At 43.3% G+C, this 21,142-nt stretch overlaps 1 protein-coding gene and 1 long non-coding RNA gene across 2 annotated transcripts in view; both read right to left on the bottom strand.

Annotated features, from left to right (window-relative positions):
* Positions 1–8,036, bottom strand: part of LOC140687468 (uncharacterized) — a 158,041-nt gene extending 150,005 nt beyond the window's left edge. Inside the window, exon 1 of the long non-coding RNA XR_012061852.1 lies at positions 7,921–8,036. This is a non-coding gene — a long non-coding RNA (uncharacterized lncRNA). The remainder of the gene's footprint in view (positions 1–7,920) is intronic.
* A 2,332-nt stretch (positions 8,037–10,368) lies between these two features.
* Positions 10,369–19,912, bottom strand: PFDN4 (prefoldin subunit 4). Its single transcript, XM_006206645.4, has 4 exons — positions 19,679–19,912; positions 13,767–13,874; positions 12,878–13,018; positions 10,369–11,273 (listed from the first exon to the last, which is right to left on the bottom strand). Exons 1-4 carry the CDS (start codon positions 19,700–19,702, stop codon positions 11,142–11,144), a joined length of 405 nt encoding a protein of 134 aa, XP_006206707.1. The 5' UTR covers positions 19,703–19,912; the 3' UTR covers positions 10,369–11,141.
* Positions 19,913–21,142: the final 1,230 nt, after the last annotated feature.

Below are 21,142 nucleotides of genomic sequence, written 5' to 3'. Positions count from 1 at the left end.
TGCATGGCAGATGGTTTTTTGTGATCACAACAGCAACTCTGTCTTGAGGTTAATAACCCTTTTGCTTTACTGACTTACTGGTGAACACTCTCCGGTGGTGGTCAAGATTGTTTAGATGTTTTCTTGACCGTTACTAAAAAAAAAAATTCTCTGTCCACTACTGCTTTTTCATCTACTGAAGAAATTTCATACTCTTTTCTTTCTTGAGCAATATATTGAACCCATCATAGAAACTAAGACATAAACTAAAACCACATTTAAACAATTTGTTGATGTTGTAAAAAATATCCCTGCCATATATATTTATTAACTTTTTCAGGGGGGCTGAAGAGAGGGAACAGATAGTTGAAGAGTGTCCAAACTTTGGAGTGTAAAACTCCAAAGGGAAGGTGAGATTTCTTTTTTTTTACTAATAATTAAAGGGCTTTTGTCAGCCCTCAATGATCTCTACCGATGTTCCCATTCCTCTATGAATTGGCTGTGATTTGGTGGTCCGTGAACTGGAGTTTGCAGATGTTGGTGGTTTGTGCCTTATTGTTCTGACCTTAATGGCTTTTCAATCTTTGAATGATTTGACAACGTTAAAAACTGGAAGATTTCACACTGAATAAAATTCCGATTTCTGGCTTTTTTTTTTTTTTTTTTTTGAACAACCAGAAGCTTTGGCAAACTCTTGCCCAAATTCCAACATGGCAACAGCTGGCTGAAGCCAAGGGTCATTTCTTCCTTGACAAAGAGCATGGCCTCACCAGTCACTGCCACCTCCCTTCCTCCCAAATGTTCTAAAATGACAATGTTAGCCTAAAATGAAAGACAGCTAGAAATCTCTCTTCCATAAAAGCTTCAGTGACTTTATCATTGAGGAGACAATAAACTATGTGAACAGAGAGTTCTGCCACCTCTAAACAGAGAAGCTGCTCCTCGCCCAGCCTGCTTTGTTCATTTATGGGAGCTTCATGGGAGGGAGACATCTGGATTAGATCTAGGTATAGCATTTCTGGTCTAAACATACCTTCGTTCGGGGTAAAATTATCTCATTCATCATAAGGGCCAAAAGCATCAGATAACTGTGTGGTGGCTTAACCCCTTTTTTTTTTTTTTTTTTTTTGCCTTCACAATGGCTTTCCTGTTGGTCTCACCCTCGTCCATTCTCACATTACTTGGTCCTTAGAGCAACTACACCCGCCACTCCTGACAGAATAGGAAAGTACATTACTGTCTTTGTGCTGTCTTGGTTCTGTGTTAATAGCAGCTATAATGCCGAGATTAACCCATATCTTACACGCAACCGTTGTCCTATGCGGCACACAGCTGTCGTTAAGGGCACAGAATGGAGATGCGTAAGCACCCTGTTGTGTCCTGTGTAAAATTCAGGACTAATTCGGTGCATTACTTCAGCTCCCCTGTTCCCATGTGTTTGTTTGCTTTTAAAGACCTCCATGAAAGGTTACAAACGCCAGTTACTAGCTAAGAGCTATTCAAATCCCATGGACAAATACCATCAAAGTTGCTAAAGGGATTTTGCTTTTCCTTCAGTGGTTCTTTAAAGGCCTCTAGACTGGCTCAGACTCAAGGCAAACAGGTAACGTAAAACTTTCAGGGAGGCCTGTATGCTGTGTGACACTCGATGCTATCAGCCTCTACATGTTTACGTTGGTTCCAATAAACTATTACTTAACCTGAAACCAGAATTGTGTATTTTGAAAGCCTGAAAGCATGACTCATTATTTATATCAAGGCCTATTTAACCTCTAGCATTTTGTAGCATTTCCTCAATTCCTTCTTCCCACCCCATTCCAAATCAGATAAAATGACACAAAACACCATTTCCATGAATTGCAATCTCTTTTTTTTTTCAAGATTGTTTTCTGCTTTTTCATTACATCAAATAGTCATCGCTGTCATTTGAACTCAAATGTCATTTCATGCTGATGGCTGAATCTTTTATGGTAACTATGGCAATTTAAAAAAGAAGTAGACTCTGTTTCCAACAAAAAACAATTCTGTCTTCAAGTGCGTTTTTCTTCCTTATTCCCCCAAAGAGACCCACCATCTTCATCATTGGCACCTGACAATCCCAGCTGCATTCAGTGGAGCCCACTTTTCTATTAGGCCCAGTGGGCATAATGCCTGGGGCCCACACGGTAACTTAGGAGCTCCTGAAAACATTTTCATTTCTTTGAAAATCAGAAAAAATACTGAATGTACTAATCCAGCCTGGGTTACATTTGTCTTTATGCCAAGGCAGTTATAAAATATACTTTTTAATATGTGTCTTATGGAAGAAAAGGTTCAGGAAGGCAAAAGTGCTCGGCGACCGTGAAAATCGTTATACAGCTCTGCATTCAGGGTAACTACGGAAGTCACTTAGAATCAATCCACACAATAGAATTCATGGTCAAAACTGTCCAAATGCAACAATCCTTAGTTATATGGCCTTGAGCAGACCTTTTGAACCTCCACATTTTCAGAAGACTAATCATAACAGACAATATCTATTGAGTCCTTACCGCGTTCCAGGCCTGGTGGGGAATGCTTAGTGTTTGCTCTCTCCTGCAACCTTTCGGCCTAGCAGCCCCCGGCGACAGTTCTGGTGCAGCAGCTAATAAACCTGTCAGGACACAGTGAGCTCACGTGGAGCGGGTGTGGACTCAGAGATGCACTTAGCAGCAGTGTAGTCTCGGCAAGGTGCCCCCCTCACAGTGCCTCCCTCATCTGACAAATGGAGATTGTACAAGAAGCAGCATCACAGGGTGGGAGGGTGTTAGTTAAGGCATGGCACGGGCTCTATGGAGTGCCTGCCATTTAGTAAATGCTCCACAGTGGTACTTAAATTATTCTCCTTCTCTAAAAGGTGACCTTTTCCTCCCCTCCCCCATTGCTAAACTTCATATAAATGGAATTGTATAAAATATACACCTTTGTATTTGGTTTCTTTCATTCAACATTATGTCTGTGAGATTCACCGATTTTCTTGCATGTCATGATAATCTGTTCTTTTTTATTGCATAGGATTTCATAGCATGAATAGGCCACAATCTATTTATCCACTTTCCTGTTGATGGAAATCGGGTTGTTTCCAGGTTTGGGCTACTAAGAATAAAGTCACCATGAGCATTCCTGCATATGTCTTTTGATGAACACAAATGTTCCTGTCTAATGGACACCTACCTATGAGTGGAACTGCTGGTCATAATAAGCACTGAGCACTAGGGTTGGTGGGCCGGGCTGGGAACACAAGAGTGAGTGAAACATCAACAGGGTCCCTGACTTCAGTCTAACGAGGACGACATGTCATTAGTCTGCACAGATAGCTACCAGTGCACTGCGACGGAGGGGCACACGGGCTGTGAAAGTCCACCAGGGGGATCTGAGCTGGTGAAAGCACAGGTTTGCTAACTGCTGGGAACACAACACACCTGGGGAAGTGGAACAAGGCCAGAGTGGTCAGCGCAGAGAAGCGAGGGTTCAAATCAAGGAGGCCACATGAAATGTTTACTTTTCCACTACTTTTGCCAAGAAGAGGACATTAATTTTGGGGGGAGGAGGGGAGTCAGATCTTGGTCTAAAAAATTTATCTGGCTACTGGGTAAAAAAAAAAAAAAGATAGAAGGGAGTGTATCGGAAAGAACAGAGGCAGGGGGACTCACTGGAAGAAATGAGCAATAGTCCAAATGAGCCATTATGGCCTCTGGGCCAAGATGGCAGTGACCAAGGTGGAGATGAGGACCAAATCAAGAGTCATTGTGGACACAAGCTTCATCATATTTTCATACTAGTTTAATTACAGTTCTCTTGCCACTGCCAGCTCCTGTAATTTGGGACTTCATAAGTTTGAGCCGAATGATTTAAGGTAATAATTCACAGATGATTAATTACATCCAAGCGCTCCTCAGGCCAGCTGTTCCCACTGCAGGCACACCCTGAGGAGGGGCTGCTTCCGTCTCCTAGTACGTTTGCTCATCTACATCTGTGTCACCATGGGCTTCACTGACATCTGCCAGACAAATGCTGCAGATAAGTCCAATGTTACTCCAAACTGCAATGTGCTTGTGAAAGTTAGACATATTACCACAAAATAAATGAGAAATTGTGACTACTATGCATTGTCCCTTTCCAACAGAGATGACCCTTCCCCGTGTACCCAATATTACTGTGCACAGGAGCGCCCAAGGCCGAGGTCATGATTCCAGGTGTCCCATGGGCTTAACCAGCGACCTTCCTTCATCTCATAGGATTACACTGAAAACGGGTTCCCAGTAAATGGGCTTTTTTTTTTTTTAACAATGGCTCATAGACCAAGGCTCTCACTACTCTGCTCTCTAATTCATACCTATTTCTAAAGGAAATTCTGAATTTGAAGTTACCTATGGGCTCTCCTTGGACCAATCTAGGGGGACTGCTAGAAGATTCTACACTTGCATCTCAGTACTGCCATGGAGCGGTTAGGTGCACAGACTGAAGCCCCACTGCCTGGATGTGAGTCTTGGCCCCTCTGCTAAAGACTGTGGAACCCTGAGCAGGGCACTTAACTTCTCCAGGCCCCCATCTTCTCTGTAAAAAGGAGATGGTGACAATAATAGCATGTTTCTTACAGGGTTGTAAGGACCAAGTTCATGTATATAAAGCGCTCAGACTGTGCCTGGCTAGCATCAGGCTCCCGCTGACTCACTGCCATTGGACTGAGGTTAACTGTTGAGTTACTATGAGAACTGGCCACGTGAATCCTGCTCGTGCATTTGCACTGGGGAAAATATCTACTACGTTGCTCAAACTCAGTGTCCAAGAGGGGAAACTCTTTTTCAGGGTTTAATACTCTGAAAAACTTTTCTTTTTCTTTCCTGAGACACTGGTACATACCACTCTCTCTAACGCAGTATCCTCATCATTTTTCTCTCCTTGCCTTGGCTACCAGAAGCTCAGAGCACGTGCATCTAATGTGGGGACTCTGGGCCAATCTACTTGCTTTTCCCTTTCTCATTCAACTCATTTCCATTCTTTTTCTTTCCCCTCTTCTTTTAAGGTTATGTTTATACCTTATATATATATATATATATATATATATATATATACACATATACACGTACAGTTACTTGTACATTTGAGAAGCTATCTGAAATTCTTTCTCATCAATAAAAGGACACAAATAAAATCACCAAACAGAATAAATCTCCGAAGCACAGTTTGAGAATGCATTAACAGCCCATTTGCTAAGTAAGCTGTAAAAGTTGGGGCAAGTGGCTTAACCTCTACAAAACTTTCTCCACATCTGCACCAAGAGAGGTGATAACAGAATCTTCTCTAAAGGGCTATTGTGAGAAAGGAATCAACACATTAAAGAGTATTCAGAACAGAGCCAGCACATACTAAGCCCTCAACGCTGGTTCTTGGTATCATTACAATTATTCTCAATGGACATCAGAATGGAGGGTCTATGGGAAAACTAGTTACTGGGTAACATCTACACACAAACGAGCCCTAATTACTGTTCTGTTTTTATACCAAATTACATTTAAGGCAAATGTAAATCCTGCCCAGTATGTGCATGTGTCTGAGTGTCTGTGTCTATGTGTGTGTAATCTTTAATAAAGAATTGTGGCTTTGGTTGTTACTAGTTTTTCTACCTTTAAAAATGGAGAGTCACCATACTTCAGTTTATGGCAAATGACACCAAAAATGTGGAAAGTGATGCAGTCAAGTATCAGTAACAACCTCTAAACACATACTCTTTTTTTTCCAGTTTATATTTGTGCCATAACTTACAGAATTTTATAAAAACTGGTTATCGTGAATGATTTTATGCACATAGAAGGATTCACAAGGAATATAACACATTGAAGGTAAGTAGTAAATAGTGGGTAAATGAACCCACGACCAGGCTCCTGCCTCCCCAGTCGTATCTTCTTCCTGCTCCAGAATTAAGAATTTTTTGTACCATTTATTCCTCAAGGAAGAATTTTTATAAAATGTTCATAGAACTCTGTGCGTTTTTCTGGTTTACTGTTCACATAACATCACGTCATCCTTTTCCTTCACAGGGACCCCTCCCTTGCTGTGCTTCATTATCTCTTGTCCCTTGATTTTTTTTGTCACTTTCTCTCCTGAATTCCTTCCCACTTACTCCTAAATGTATTCATATTCCCTGATCTTAAAAATGAAAACAAACCCAAAAAAGGCCCTTCCATTTACACAGTAATGGCTTTAAATGACAGTCAATCTCCATCTCTCCACTGTTAACTTTCTTGCAAAAATACTTTTCACTTCTGCCTCCAAATCTCAATCATCCACTGCTTAATCTTTTATAATCAGTTTCTGCTGACAAGGAGGACATCTCTAGCTACCTGACCCCTAAGCAGGATGGGCCCATCTTCTTCGATGCTCCCATATCTTGCTACTCTTCTCCCCACAATAACAGTGCGTTCAGAATTCTCAGTTGACGCTCCTGGGCATATATCCAGAAGGAACCCTAATTCAAAAAGACACCTGCACCTCAATGTTCATAGCAGCACTATTTACAATAGCCAAGACATGGAAACAACCTAAATGTCCATCAACAGATGACTGGATAAAGAAGTTGTGGTATAGTTTACAATGGAATACTATTCAGCCATAATAACATAATGCCATTTGCAGCAACACGGATGTTCCTGGAGAATGTCATTCTAAGTGAAGTTAGCCAGAAAAAGACTGTATGATATCACTCATATATGGAATCTAAAAAAAAAAAAAGAAGAAGAAGAAGAAGAAGAAGAAGACAAATGAACTTAAATATAGAACAGAAACAGGCTCACAGACATAGAACACAAACTTGTGGTTACCACAGGGGAGGGAGGTGAGTAGGGACAGACTGGGAGTTCAAGATTTATAGATACTGACAGGTATATATAGAATAGATAAATAAGTTTATACTGCATAGCACAGGGAAATATATTCAAGATCTTGTAGTAGCTCACAGTGAAAAAGAATATGAAAATGAATATATGTATATTCATGTATGACTGAAAAATTGTGCTGTACACCAGAAATTGATACAACATTATAAACTGACTATAACTCAATTAAAAAGAAAAGAATTCTCAGTTGATGTTCGGTTTCTCCCCCCCACCCCCACACAGACTGAACGTTGTCCAAGATTGTTCTTTAGCTGAATCAGAATCACCTGGAGGGCTTGTTAACACACTCGTTCCACTCCCAGTTTCTACAAATAGTTGTTGAAGGCAACCAACTATTACATCCACCATATCCCTCAAGCATCATGCCCAACGGGGAAAATTATTCTTCAGGGCTTAGCCCTGTGGAAAACTTTGCATCTCTGAGATTTGTAGGATTCTGCACTCCCCTCACTCCGCTGGTTCTTTCTTCCCATCTGCATTCTTTCTTTCCCAAGTCCTCCTCTCTTCCATGACAAACTACCTTGGCTGTCCCGTGTCTGGCCCACGGACCAGCAATATCAGAATAATCTGGAAGCTTGTTAGAAATGCAGAACCCCAGGTCACAGCCCGAAGTCCCTGAACCAGAACCTGCGTTTCAACAAAATCCCTGTGACCTGTGACGTGTAAGTACCTTAAACGTAAAGAAGCACTTCTCTGGGATGAAAATGGTCCTAAAATACACCCCACCCCCACCAGTCCTGCCTGGAGTGGAGACAGACCCAGGCTCACCTGGAATCTGGGACGTAGGGACTCAGATGCAGTTTCCAGCGCCTGTTCTGTGGCCCTGCTACCTGTTGACCCAGGGCGGGCCTCACCGCACGCAGGGATCCCCAAAGCCACCCTGGCTCCCTAGGCCTCGACCTCGGCTGACCTGTCTTCCCAACCCTGGCGTTTTGCCGCCGCCTCGGGGCAGCTCTCCAGGGAGGGAGGCGACAGCACTGCGGGCCTCGCCGCCGTCTAGTCCCGTAAAAAAGAACTGTCGACCCACCTTTCCCACAGCCAATGGCACATCTGCACCGGGTGGGCGTCCTGGCGTCTCCAAGGGTCCGAAGTCACATTCCAGCTCTTCTCTCGTGCTCCGCCTCCCCGCGGGACAAGCCCGCCCCTCGGGCCCTTCCTGCAGGGGTAAGAGCCCCGCGCGCTTCCGGGGGCTGGGGGGCTTCCGGGGGTTGCACCCCGGACGTGCCCGGCGGCCGGCATGCAAATGAGGGCAGTGGGCGGGGCGCGGCGCGGCGGGAGCCGTCGAAGCTCGCCCCCTGGAAATAGCGGCCCACTGTTGCCCATCCTAGATTTTTATGTGAGCTCCCCTGATTTTATTGCGGCAAGAAACTTTATTTAAAAAATTTTTTTTTAATATTTTTTTAAACTAGAAGAGCCAAAGAAAGCCTGTTGCAGGTTGTACTTGGCCTGTACCCAAAACCAAGTTTTCTATGGCTTTCTCCTGCCTGCACCTTCATCTCTCCAGTCACGGTCAAGACCAGCAAAGCTCACCTCCTCTACACGTCCCAGCTTCCTTTTCTTTCTTTCCCTCTGCCAGGTGGATCGATGCACCAAAGAAGGTGCTGTTAACATCTCGTATCCCTTCCTCCATTACTTTGTAGTAAAACCCACCGAACAACCGCCGAATTATTCTAATACTGTTCCAATCATATACACCACTTTTCTAAAGCCCTTTAGATTCCCCCTGACCTGCAAGCTGTCAAAACTCTCTCAAATGGCATCCCTCCCCAACCCCAAGCCTCCCGTTCCCATCCCTAATTAGTGGTGCTTTTCAGTAGAGCTCTTAAGGCTTGGACAAGCCTAGTGGTGGTTGTGGAGACGGAGATGGACAGATCTGAAAAGTATTTAAAAATTATAGTCAGCAGCACAGGCTCCTAAGACCCTCGTTCCAGAGGAAATTATCAACTATTTACTTCCCATCAATGCCTGGATAAGATGTAGCATATTGTGCACATGAGCTTGCACACTGTCAGCCTGATGGTCAAATTTGTTCTACAAATATCTGTTGTTTAGCCTGCATTGCTTTAAAAGAAGGAAGGAAGGAAGGAAGGAAGGAAGGAAGGAAGGAAGGAAGGACGGAAGGACGGAAGGAAGGAAGGAAGGAAGGAAGAAAGGAAAGAAAGAAAGAAAGAAAGAAAGAAAGAAAGAAAGAAAGAAAGAAAGAAAGAAAGAAAGAAAGAAAGTTAGTTTAACTTTCTAAAAATAGTGATTGAACATAAAAATCAGGATTCCTGTCCAAAAAAAGTTAGTGGTGACAAATCCAGATCAAAACTTCTATATGGCTGGAGTTGAATGTTAGCTGCCTCTTCAGATACAGTACCTTCTGTTCACAGCCTTCACCTAGCCCAACTAAGAAAAATAAGGAAAGGCTTCTGGAGACTTCAGAAGTGAATTTTAAAAGGGAATCAAATGTTTCTGATGTCATTCATAAATTTAATTCATTGGTAAATTTTTTTAAAGGTACAAATTTAGCAAAAATGTATAATGTATTCCCCGCCCTTCCCCTACTAAGTGTTCGTTTCTTGTATTAGGCTTATTTGCTAATGTGCTCACAAATTTTAAGTCCTGTCCAGTTATATATAAAATTCATAAGTCAGGTGAGCCTTCATTGTTAACATTTCTAAATGGTTCAGCTTTAGCCACCCCGTGTTAGATTGTCCAAATGGCCCTCCAGATCCACCCATGCACCTCCCCTTGGGCCCTACAAAAAGACTGTCTAAGGGCCATCTTTGGATTCTGACTGGGTTTGGCCAGTGCTGGGAACCAGCTGGGTTTTGGAGGGAGGGTGAGGTCAGGGTGTCCAGCCCCCGAGCTTAGTCGCAGAAGGGATGTCTCAGACTGGCTGTGTTCCACTTCAAATGAAGGCAGCCCTTCCCTGGGTTCAGTGAACGGGGTGGCTACTCCCCTCCCTGACCTCTGTGGGTACAGAACACTCCTAGTGGTTACCCTCCACCTTTAGAATCTTGGCTCAAATTTTCTCCAACTTTTCTAATTTGAGGGTGTTATCTAGGCTACTACAGCCTGACTAATCCATTTTTCCAGTCTCCACTTGTAACTGAACACTAACCAAATAAATGCAAGAAAAAAATATCCTTGTAAGAGTCATTTTCTAGAATTTGAGTATCACTATTTGGGAAAATTTGCCTTTAAGTAGTGAAGAATTTTAGAATTAAACATTCTATCTTTAAGCCTGAACTGTTTCTAAACACTTAACCAAAAAATACATATGCAATACTTAGCCTTGAAAGTTAAAAAATGGCATTTCATCTAAAATTATGTATATTTAATCCTAGAAATACCGCCATGTTTGTATTATGATGCTTCCATTGGTATTCTGGCATATCAGTGCCATCTGCTGGAAAGTTAATACAATTAGGTATTCCAAATTCCCGTTTATCTTTCGGGGGTGGGGGGGCAGTAGGGAGTAAACATAATCTTCATTTAAGAAAAAAAGCTTTATTTTTAAATACCCAGTTACCTAACTTCCACATCGTTATCAGTACAAACTCCAATTAATTACAAAGCACTAAAGTCTGAAACTTCTAATTTAAAAAACACTAAATATCTCTTTCTATTGAAATAGCCCTTGGTTTCTAAAATATTCTTCCATTTTCCTGCTCTATGTATGAAGTTCAGTATGCCTCAACTTGTCTCTGCCTCTTGCGGACCTTTACCAAGGTGAGAGATATGTGAAAGATACGTGTTTAGATACAATATATACGACACATATTTAAGTAAAGACATACATGTGCTTTAGGACCCGACACAGTTTTAGTTGTGAGGTGAGTAAAAGCAGACAGATGTAAGGGCTGGATCCTGGGGTGCTTTCACCATCTCTAAATAGCAACCGAAATAGACATCCATCAACAACATGGTGCATGTCAACTGTTAAATTTTCTTATAAATAAAAATTGCACAAATATTCTAAATGATAATATAGAAACATAAACGATTGCTTAACTGATTTTAATAACATGACATAAAGCCCCTACAGTTGATATAATTGTTATGCAAAATACATAGATGAATACTGTCTTCTTTTAAAAATATAAAATAAATAAGCAAGACATGTGAAAATAGGCAAGTTTCCATTAAATAAAAGAAAATTTTAAAAAAAATTTTGCTTTCCATATCATTTGAAGAAGGGAAATTATCATGTTAAACAATATTCAAGTTTATTAAACAAATTTAAAAAGTATTATAAAATGTTTAACTTTCATCAGCTTCAAGGTTTATGTTACTCCCAAATTTTGCATATAACTGAACTTTCAAATCTGCTAACACCCGCTGAATTGATTCCACTCTGGATTCTAAGGCGTCAATTTCTTCTTGCAAATTTTTCTGGAAAAAAAATAGTTTAAATTAATTCTATTCAACTGGATGATTTCTGAGCATCTGTGGGTGAAATAATATTTGGGGAGAATTTTAGGTCAAAAACTTTCTAAACTTGGACAGGCAGCTAAATAACACTGATAATTAAATCTAAACCAAAAGTCTGAATGTGGGCATTTTTCATTCATGATCTATTTTTGCTTATTACAGAAAATAAAGTTTTTCTCAGTTTTGGCTGACTTGAAAAACAGAATAGGCAAAAGAAAATGAATTCCTAAATTATCATATCCTAATAAAGAAAGAACCATACACAAACACTTGGGGTAAACAGTTTATCACAGGCCTGGCTTCTGGCATAGCCTCTTTCAACTTCCACAAAAATAACTAAGAAACTAGAGGAAATGGTAAAAATTCACACTGCCACCACTAATTAAGAACAACTTATCATCAAAATCTGGTAGACATTTTCCCCTAACTACAAGGCTCCCGGAACTAGACTTTGAAAGCGCAGATTGGCCACACGAAACATGTGGAATGTCAGAAATTCCTTCCAGGCCAGGATCAGAAAAGACTTTTTCCTAAACATGACAAACAACGAAATCACACAAATACTGTATGTACCCACTATCAGGAACAAAAGAAGAATGCCTACTACTGACACAGTTATTCTTTTAGAAATCCGGCCAGTGGTTCCCCAAGGGTGGCCTCCAGATCACCTGGAAAGTTGTTAGAAATACAAGCTTTGGGGCTCCACCCCAGGCTTCCTGAATTAGAAATTCTTGGGCTTGGGCCCAACAATCTGAACTTTTAACAAGCCCAAAGCTTGTCTATCAGTTCATACTCTGACCCCCAGCAATTATACTCCTCTGATTATTTCCTTAAAAGAACTGCCTAAATGTGAACAAAGATTTACGTAGAAGAATGCTCAGCACAATATATTACTATAGGAAAACAAGTGAACGTAACAACAGGAGGACAGTGAGCTGAATCAACGTCCACCAGCATGACGTTCAACAGTCGTCACAAATGATGTTTGTAAAGCACATGTGGCTGGCCCAGAGCAGACTCCCAGTGAAGGGCTGCCAGATAAATTCTGAACATTGAACGGAACAAGAAAATACTCCTCTTGGGATGTTAACTGACCAAAATGTAAGCAAAAATACACAGAGAAATAGGAGGAGAGAACGTAAAAGAAATACATAAAAACGTTCATTATGGATCATTATCCCTGGTAATGGGACTAGAGGTGGTTTTTTTTTTTTCTACTTTATGATAGTATGTACTTTCTAAATACTACTACTTAGAGCACAGCTTCTGGAGTCAAAAGATCATTCCCTTTGTCACTATGATTCAGACCCATTAACCTCTCTAAGCCTCTATTCTTCAATGCTTAATTGGGATTCCTGGTACCTATCCCATAGAGTCATCCTTAGGATTAAATAAAATCATGCTTACAAAGCATTCAGAGCAGGCCTGGGACACTGTAAGAACCCATAGCATGTTAGTTAGCACACCTTATTTCCCTCCCACCTAGAATTACACATTCCTTACAATGACATAAATCCTAGTTTAAGAGTTAAGACTTTATCACCCAGGAAAAAATTTCAACACACCTTTGCTTCTTCTAACATTTCTTGTGTTTCTTCTTGAGAATGGCTAATGAAAACATCACCAATCTGATAAGGTATCATTAAGCAGTCGTCATCTGCAAGCATGATGTCCTCACAAGCATCTTCTAAATTCTGGAGTTGTTTCTATAAATGCAAAAGTAAACAGCTATGAAAAATGTATTCAAAATTCCCTAATAGAGGCTAAAAGCCAATTTTAATTTGGGCATATCAACTCTTTGAGGGACCCTTCCACAAAGGTATTATCACACTAAACTAAGACTTCCTTACATTTTAGACAGCATTTCATAAGGCAGCACTTAAGAGCTCACTGGCTCACTGTCCTCTACATAGTTCCAGACTGCTGTAAGCCTCCTGTAGTGGACAGCGGGTACCCATGGCCACTTAAAATATCTCCTAGTTTGTTTCTGTGAATCCTGTCTTCCAATAACAGAACAAAAACACAAATACAAACCTGCATTTCTCAACCTTGCTTGATGATAGGAGGAAAGCAAACAGTAACATAAATTCCCCTAATCAAATGCACTTGAACTTGACTTCAGCTCAGAGAGCTGCACGAGAAGAGGCTGGGCACAAGGCCTGACGTCCAGGGTGGGACAGTATCCACATCGTGGAGGAGGCAGCTGGCTGACAACAGCAGCTCCATCACCAGCCCAGGCCTCTGAGATGTGGCTCTTGGACCCTCAGCCTACAGTCACACCCCTCAACAATCCACATGTCATCTCACCTCCCTTAACCAGTGTCTCCCTTCCCTAACTAGAGAGTATCATGTTGTCCACCACAAATATCATCACGTATCATTGAATTTAGTTTTTAAAAGCGATAGCATGAAGAACTTTTATTTTTCTTAAATAAGATACATATTTTCAATTACCTTTTTTACTTCTATTTCTTCCTTCAGCTCTGTGATTCTACTTGTATTCCGTGCAAATTTGTTTATCTTTTGTTGATCTTCAAAAGTAACATTGACATCTTCTGCAGCCTGAAAAAAGCATTGAAACTTTTGGAGAATTGATTTTAATGGAGAAGCTATAGGTTAGTTTTTACTATAACTCTGAAATAACTTAGTAAACTACTTGCCCTCAGAGAGTCCAGAATCACAAGGAGTTCAGATTATCACAAACACAGGCCTTACTAAGTTTCTGCTCCACGAGCTTAAGATTTGTTCATGAACATATAACCTCTTCTGATATTCTATGGAATAATGCCTAGGCTGCAAAAACATTTCAAATGTAAAAAACAATTAAGAATAAGTCCTGAATCAAGTCAGTCAACATTTGGCCTCAAGCAGAATTTCTCAAATCGGACCATTCTTTTAAAATAACCCAGGGAGCAAAAGTGATGTGGTATTTAAGTTTGGTAAATGCCTCTGACTAGTTTAGTCTCTCAAAGTAAAACTTGCTTTGCTTGTTGAGGCAAATCTGACAGCTTCTATCATTTTTAATCCAACTGATACACTGGCTTTAGGGTCACTATGCATTTTCGTAACTATATTCCACATACGCATAGTAAAAATTATGTTCATTTTAATGTAGAACCTGTTTATGTGTCTTAATTACGAATAAAGTATAACTCATTGTAAAATGATAAAAACTGAATATTTTTAAACTATGTGATTAACTTTGTAAATAAAATTAGGCTGCTGAGATGACAAAGCATCTATGAAGTCATATGAATAGCTAACATTTACTGAGCACTTACTATGTAAGAAGAACTTTCTAAGTCCTGTATCATCTCTGCTAATCCTCCAATCAACCTTAATAAGTAGATCATTAGTATCACTATTTTACAGTTGGAGAAAGTGTGGCACAGAGAGGTTAAGTAATTTGCCCAAAGCCATACAGCCAGTAAGTGGTAAAGCTCAGTTTCAATCCGCGTAGTCTGGCTCTAGAGTCCAGACAGGTCCATGAGTTCTTGGAAATAAAGGCGAAAGAGTGTGAGTGTGTATGTGTGTGTGTGTGTGTTCACACTCAATCATGCGTATCTGCAAGAGGTAGCTGAAGTCCATGGCTTTCATCAGATTCTCAAAGAGGGACCACATGGTTTAAAACAATTTTTTGATACCAGACTACCTTAGAGTCTCCCCTCATTTATAAAACAGGAACAAGGGCACTTGATCATAATTTAAAGGAGGAAGTTGATATATAGTTATAGCTTCCACAAGCACTATTTTTAGCTCTTGCCTTTAACAGTAATGGTTCACAATAACCACACCCCATCCTTTCACCTGGTCTCTCATGATCAACAACATAAAATATGCACACTTCTGTTTCTTTTCTTTGAAAGGCAACCTGTTGTCTCAAGCAACGTGGAGGTTAGTGGTCGGGATATAAAGACACTCACCTAGAATTTAGCCCTCCCCTCTCCCAGGCTCTCATCAGCCAATAAATATGCATCAGGCTTATTATCATCAGAGACTCAGCAAATATCTTCAAAAAAATCCTTACGTCACAATATACATATAATTTTGAATGTTTAACCTTGTGCATCATTTTTAGGAGCATGGAGGTTGGAAACACTAAGCTACACTACAGAAGCCAAAGTAAGGTCCATGTGCACCGGGTGTGTTGGCATTCAAGTCACCTGCCTACACAAGGACTCTTCAGTTCCCTAAGGGAACACGGAACAGAGAATTCCAGCGTTCCGGCTCCTGCAGAATTTAGACACGCAGTCCCCGAAAGCCTGAAGATGTATTTATAGATGCATTTGTCATCGCGAGACTTTAACGGGGCAATCCCCGGGAAAGCACCCAGCACCGGGCTTGCCTGAAACACAACGGGGGCTTAACCCATTGTTTCTGAACCAGAATCCAAATCATGTTCCATCCGACTCGCTGATGCACGGTTTCTGAAAAGTTGCACAGAGAGTTTGGCCACCTGCCCTCTATCTTTCCAAAGCAGGCGTTTTCCTGTGGCCTCCCCGACAGCAGCCCCAGCACGCGCGGGCCCTGCAGCTCACTTCCGTGGCGGCGGCTCCCTCACGGGGGTTAAGGGCTCAAGTCGGAGTGGGAGGCGAACCCGCGGGCGCCGCTTACACTGCACGCTGCCCGAAAACGAGGAGCCAGCACCTTCCATGACTAGCAGCAGCGGCTTCCGTTTTCATCTCACTGATCTAGAACACTCCTGCGTTACTGGAAGCACCACGCTGGTGGCCGGGGGCGGGGGGTTGGGTACTAATGCCTCACGGGGGGGGCGCGCAGACTTTGAGAGGTCCACTCACCCCCTGAAACTGTATGCAAAATGGTGTGTGTTGTACGTGCTTTCTTCTGGAAGAGTCTTCATGGCTTTCACCGGATATTTAAAGGGACCCACACCCCCAAAGATTAGGAACTCCTGCTTTAAGAGAAGCTAGATGCAGTTACTGCCGCTCACAAAGCCAAAATAACTGAAGGAGCAAGGCGTTATTTAGCACTTGGGAAAGCACAGAGCGAGCAAACTGGATTCAAATCCAAGCATGCAGGAACCTTGCACAAATTGTTCGATTTTCTGAAACCACCTCAAGTTTGTCATCTGTAAAAATAGAGAAGCCATTTCTACCCTGCAGAGGTGACAGAATGAGCCCTCTGGCACAGGGCCTGAGGATGGACTTTGCCTTTCAATAAATGACAGCTATGTGTTTTATTTCCTGAATGACATTTACCAAAAATCATCAAAAAGAACAGACCCAGATGTGAAAGAAAATTCTGCTAGGTCTCAGAGGAATAGGACTCCTCAAGATTCAAGGTGAAAATGTAAATTCTCTGCACCCTGATTGCACCCTTATCTGGAGAATCAGTCTCTCATGGGACTTTGGGAGGACAGGGAACCCCACTCCGTCAGACTCCACACCAAGTCGGGGTCTCACCTGTAGAGCCTGCACTGACAGCTGGGTCCCTCATGGTTCTAAAAACCTAAAAGGAAATTCTGGCCAATTTAGCCTGCTTGTATTTTTGGTTTTTAAAGGTACCTACCCAGTTTCTACAGTAGAAATTTTTGCTTCATATTTTTATTCACCTTTCATGCATACAGTCATGTGTATTATTCAGTGTTTCCTATGTGCGAGGCACTGTGAAAAGAGTATTCATAAGGGTCCTCCCTTCGTGAATATCGGCGAGCTTACATTCCAGTAGAGGAGGTGAGCAAAAAGCAAGGTTTTCTGCTAGATGGGATACTTTGATGGTGAAAGTAAAATAGGTGAGAGGGTAGAAGTGCTGGGGGGACAGGGGGTGGAGGGGGCTTCTCGGAGGAGGCATTTACACTCCAGATGACAAACAGAAATCATTCTTCGGTCTCCCTCACGGCCAAGGACCAGGTTTGAGAAAGCAGAACTTCAGAGACGATGGGACTGAATCCTCTCACTTTCACATTTCTCCAGAAAAGGTCATGACCCATTGGGAAGCGATGTGTTATAAATACGAGGTACTCCAGATTGCCGACAATTTTTATTATTAAAGTTGAAGGGCTGGCTAGCCCTAGGATATTTCAGTCTCACTCACTGGCATGCCCCTGTTTTCCCTTAGAGTGGGAGGGAGGAAAAGGCACCCGCCACTAACCTATCAGAAATTGTTCAGAGCACCAGAAACATCATCTACAGGAAGACGCTGCATCTATGAGAGCCCTACTGAGATAAAGAAGATGTTCTTTTATGTTTTGGCCGCCACCTACCCCTCCACACGTTTTTTTTTTATCACCGTGGTTCAACCTCTTCCCCACCACCTCTCTGGCCACCCTTTTATCAAGGTCTGTGCTCCCCGTCTGGGATGCCTCCCTGCCTTTCTAACACTCTCTTCTCCTCCTTAGGGAATCAGAGAGATCCCACCTTCTCGGGAAAGCCTTCTCTGATCTCAAGGCAGACCTTATTCCAACCCTCACATTTCATAAGAACCTTTCTTTCATAGTCCTTACTGGAGTTGTCAATTTTGCAGTTCTCTGTGTGACGACTGAGCAATGCCCACCTCTCCCCAGAGCGTTTGAGTTCTACAATGCTCAGCTCTGAGGATCAGGGGAGAAAACTTCATCACTGCTCACATTGTTATGTTATTGCCATCGCCTAAAACTGAGACTGTGCCGTGGCACGTGCTCCAAAAGTTGGTCGAATGAATAAAAGGAAAAAAAATGCTGGTAATCAAAGATGTTGCAATCAAGCCCGGGGTTCAAATTATTCTTCTACTATTTTCTTTAACACTTACCGCATCTCTCTGGACTTCAGTTTCTACATCTGTCAAACGAGGATGAACCACAACTACTGTCTTCTGTGGAAAGGCCACACCTAACAGAGGGCCCAATTCAAATACAAAACAGAGGAGGCCAGGTGAATCTCATGTAGTTTCATGCCTGTCTGAATCACCATGGCCCTAAACTCTACTCTGGAACGCAGCAAGAAATCTGTGGACGACAGACCAGTGGGATGAGCAACGCATCCTTGTTCGCCCAGGACTTTCCCAGTTTTAGCACCCTCTCAATCTCAGGCAAACTGGGACGGACTAGTCACCCTACACCGAGAGCAGGCGGCTCAGATGATCAGGTGCTGCGGATGGGAAAGCAATGGAAGCGAGCTCCGGGATGATCTCAGGAGTGGAATGAAAGCAAGCGTGCAGGAAACCTACAAAGCAAAGCCCTTCAGCCAGGGGACTCTCATCAGACACCATGGATGTTAAAAACAGAGGCTCTGCAGAGACAATGCCCATGTTTACAAATTTAAATCCTAACTTTGCCTCTATGCGTCAGTTTCCTCATCTATAAAATAAGGATAAAACCAGCACCATCCTAAAAAGGAGGATAAGATTAAAATAAATAATGTATGTGCACTGTGCTTAGAACCGTGCCCAGCGCACGGTAAAGCCTCAAGAAATATCGGGTGTCCGATGTCACTACTTCCTTGCCTCTCTCCATTTTAATTCTCTCCTATCTAGACACCTTCACGCATCTAGGTAGAATTACTGAGTTATAAGCCCTGAAATGGGAGTTTTGGTTCCTTAGGACAATGAAAGGTGGGCTTTGGGAAAAACAAAATAAAACCTGAGTCTGAACTCCAGCTCTGCGTATTAGCTGAGTCACTTTGAAGCCACTAACCACTCCGTGTCTAAGTTTCTCCATCTGTAAAGCTGGGGGTGGGGGGAGGTGGGAGAGGGACGTCCCTTGCTAAGTTCCTGGAAGGATCACAGATAAGAAACGGGCGGCTTCTGGGTCCTGGCCCATCGTCTACCCTCAGTGCACATGGTTTCAGCCTGGAGGGCGCAGGGGCATCGGGTGTGGATATGGGTGGCTCAGGACTAGGCACTGGGGCTTGGGGGCCAGACACTCCGGAGACGCGGGGTCCTGCTCTGCTCCTCACAGCTGCGTGACCTTGGGCAGGTGACTCCACCTCTCTGGGCCTCAGCTTCCCCGTCTGCAATGAAGGTGCGAGGAGCACCCATCCTCGAGAACCTGTGCGGGAAACTGATGACCCAGGTAAAGCGCCCAGCGTTGTGGCCAACCGCAGTCAGCCCGGCCCTCCGGCTGCCCACACCCCGAGGACGAGGCGTGGGCGGCGGGATCCTCGGACTCTGCAGGGTCATCCTCGGCACCGCGACAGGAGCCCCCGAGTCCTCTAAGGGTCTCAGCCCGGGCGCCCCGCCTCGGCCCCAAAAGACCCCAGGGCGCCGGGCGCGGGCGGGCCTCGCCCCGGAGCCACCCTCAGGGCCGGGAGCCCCGGCCTCGGGCCCCACGCCGGGCTCCCGCGCTGCGCGCCCCCAGCATCCCGCAGCGGGTCCCCGCCGGCCGACCCCGCCCGCCCGCCGAGCATCCCGCGGCCGAGCGCCCCACTCACCGCCTTCTTCATGGTGGCCGCCATCTTGGGACTGGACTACGGCGCGAGGCGGGGAGGGTCCGTACGGCCCGCCCCGGCCCCGCGCCCTCCCTCGCTCCGCGTCGGCCGAGGACTCCCGCAGAACAAAACGCGGCCTCCACACTCCCTCCGATTGGATCTTCAATCAGTGATTCCTAACGTCTGGGGACTCGGGGAGGAAATGTAGCCTGGAAGGACTTGGTACATTCCAATTAAAGGGACAGGCGTCTCCCTGTGGGCCGACAGAAACTGGGGGTGTGGGGACGGCCGCAGGTTCCTGCAGCGGCCAGCAGGGGGCGCCCAGCGCGCAGAGACCGCAAGCCGACGGAAGGGAAATTCCTTTCCGTCAATCCCACAAACCTCCCTAAAAAAAGAGCTGGGAGCGAATGACCTTGGCAATAGCATGTGAGCTGTTTGTGCCCTGATAATTCAGCTGGTATAACCAGGAAGTACTCCCAGAAGTTAATTTATTCAACAGTACTATTCAGCAATTACCCTACTCTGGCACATGTGCCGCCTGATTTTTTTTTCTTCTCTCTCTCTCTTTTTTTTTTTTTTTTTTTTTTTTTGTCTCTAGATCCCTTTACACTCTTAAAAATTATGGAGGACTGCCAAAGAACTTCTGTTCTATATTCATCGATGTTTATCATTCTAGCAATTAGAGCAGAACTTTTGAATGTATTTATTAATCAAAAATAATTTAAAAACTCATTGCATGTTGTGACATTTTGAAATTAAAAATAAACATATTTTCTAGGACAAAAAGAAATTTGAAAAGAATGGCATAGTTTTACATTTTTGCAGATCTTTGTAATGTGTGGCTTAATGGAAGTTTAGATTCTCATGCCTGCTTCTGCAGGCAGTCTCTTGCAATACGTTGTTTAATTGACATATATGAAGAAAATCTGATCTCACCTAGATATGTAATTGAAAATGGGAGGTCCTCCGGGATCCCCTGAAAAGATCTCCACAGTTTGAGAACTGCTCTAGACAAGTCTTCTTTCTCAAAGTCCCAGTTTCCTCTTTGGTGAGTGGGAGGGCGGGGTCTCATAGCCCCCTCTGCTCTCCCTTCCACAGCACTTGCCCCACGTGGCATTGCCAGTTCTGCTGGGGTCCCAGCTCCAGACGCCAAGCCTGCTGCATTTTGTCTTCCCCGTGCCCAGCTCATATGCTCTAAGTATACATTTGTCGAATAAAGACGTTTCTTCAGGGTTAAATCTTTTTAAAGGATCTGGTTTATATTGGCAGCTCCATCAATGATACTCATTCATTGAAAAATTCACAAACTAGCAAAATTTAAAGGCACTGCAGAAATGAACAGCAGAGGGGGAGACAAAACAAAAAAAAAGTGCAAAATCATTACAAAGGGTGCCAAGGGCATGAAGGGGAAAACAAATGAGATGCTGAGACAGAGAAAAACAGAATGGAGGGATTGAAGAGGGGCTC

This window comes from Vicugna pacos, chromosome 19 (genome assembly GCF_048564905.1).
Source record: "Vicugna pacos chromosome 19, VicPac4, whole genome shotgun sequence".
Classification (NCBI taxonomy): Eukaryota; Metazoa; Chordata; class Mammalia; order Artiodactyla; family Camelidae; genus Vicugna; species Vicugna pacos.
The sequence above is the reverse complement of the archived record's forward strand: the minus strand, read 5'-3'. Positions and strand labels throughout refer to the sequence as shown.

Bases quoted from the DNA above. Each gene is read 5' to 3' on its own strand.
- PFDN4 (XM_006206645.4), bottom strand. From the start codon at position 19,702: ATGGCGGCCACCATGAAGAAGGCG. The intron at 13,875-19,678 runs GTGAGTGGGGCG...TGCTTTTTTCAG, and splicing joins CGGCCACCATGAAGAAGGCG to GCTGCAGAAGATGTCAATGT. The intron at 11,274-12,877 runs GTGTGTTGAAAT...TTTTTTTTCCAG, and splicing joins AAATGTTAGAAGAAGCAAAG to AAAAATTTGCAAGAAGAAAT.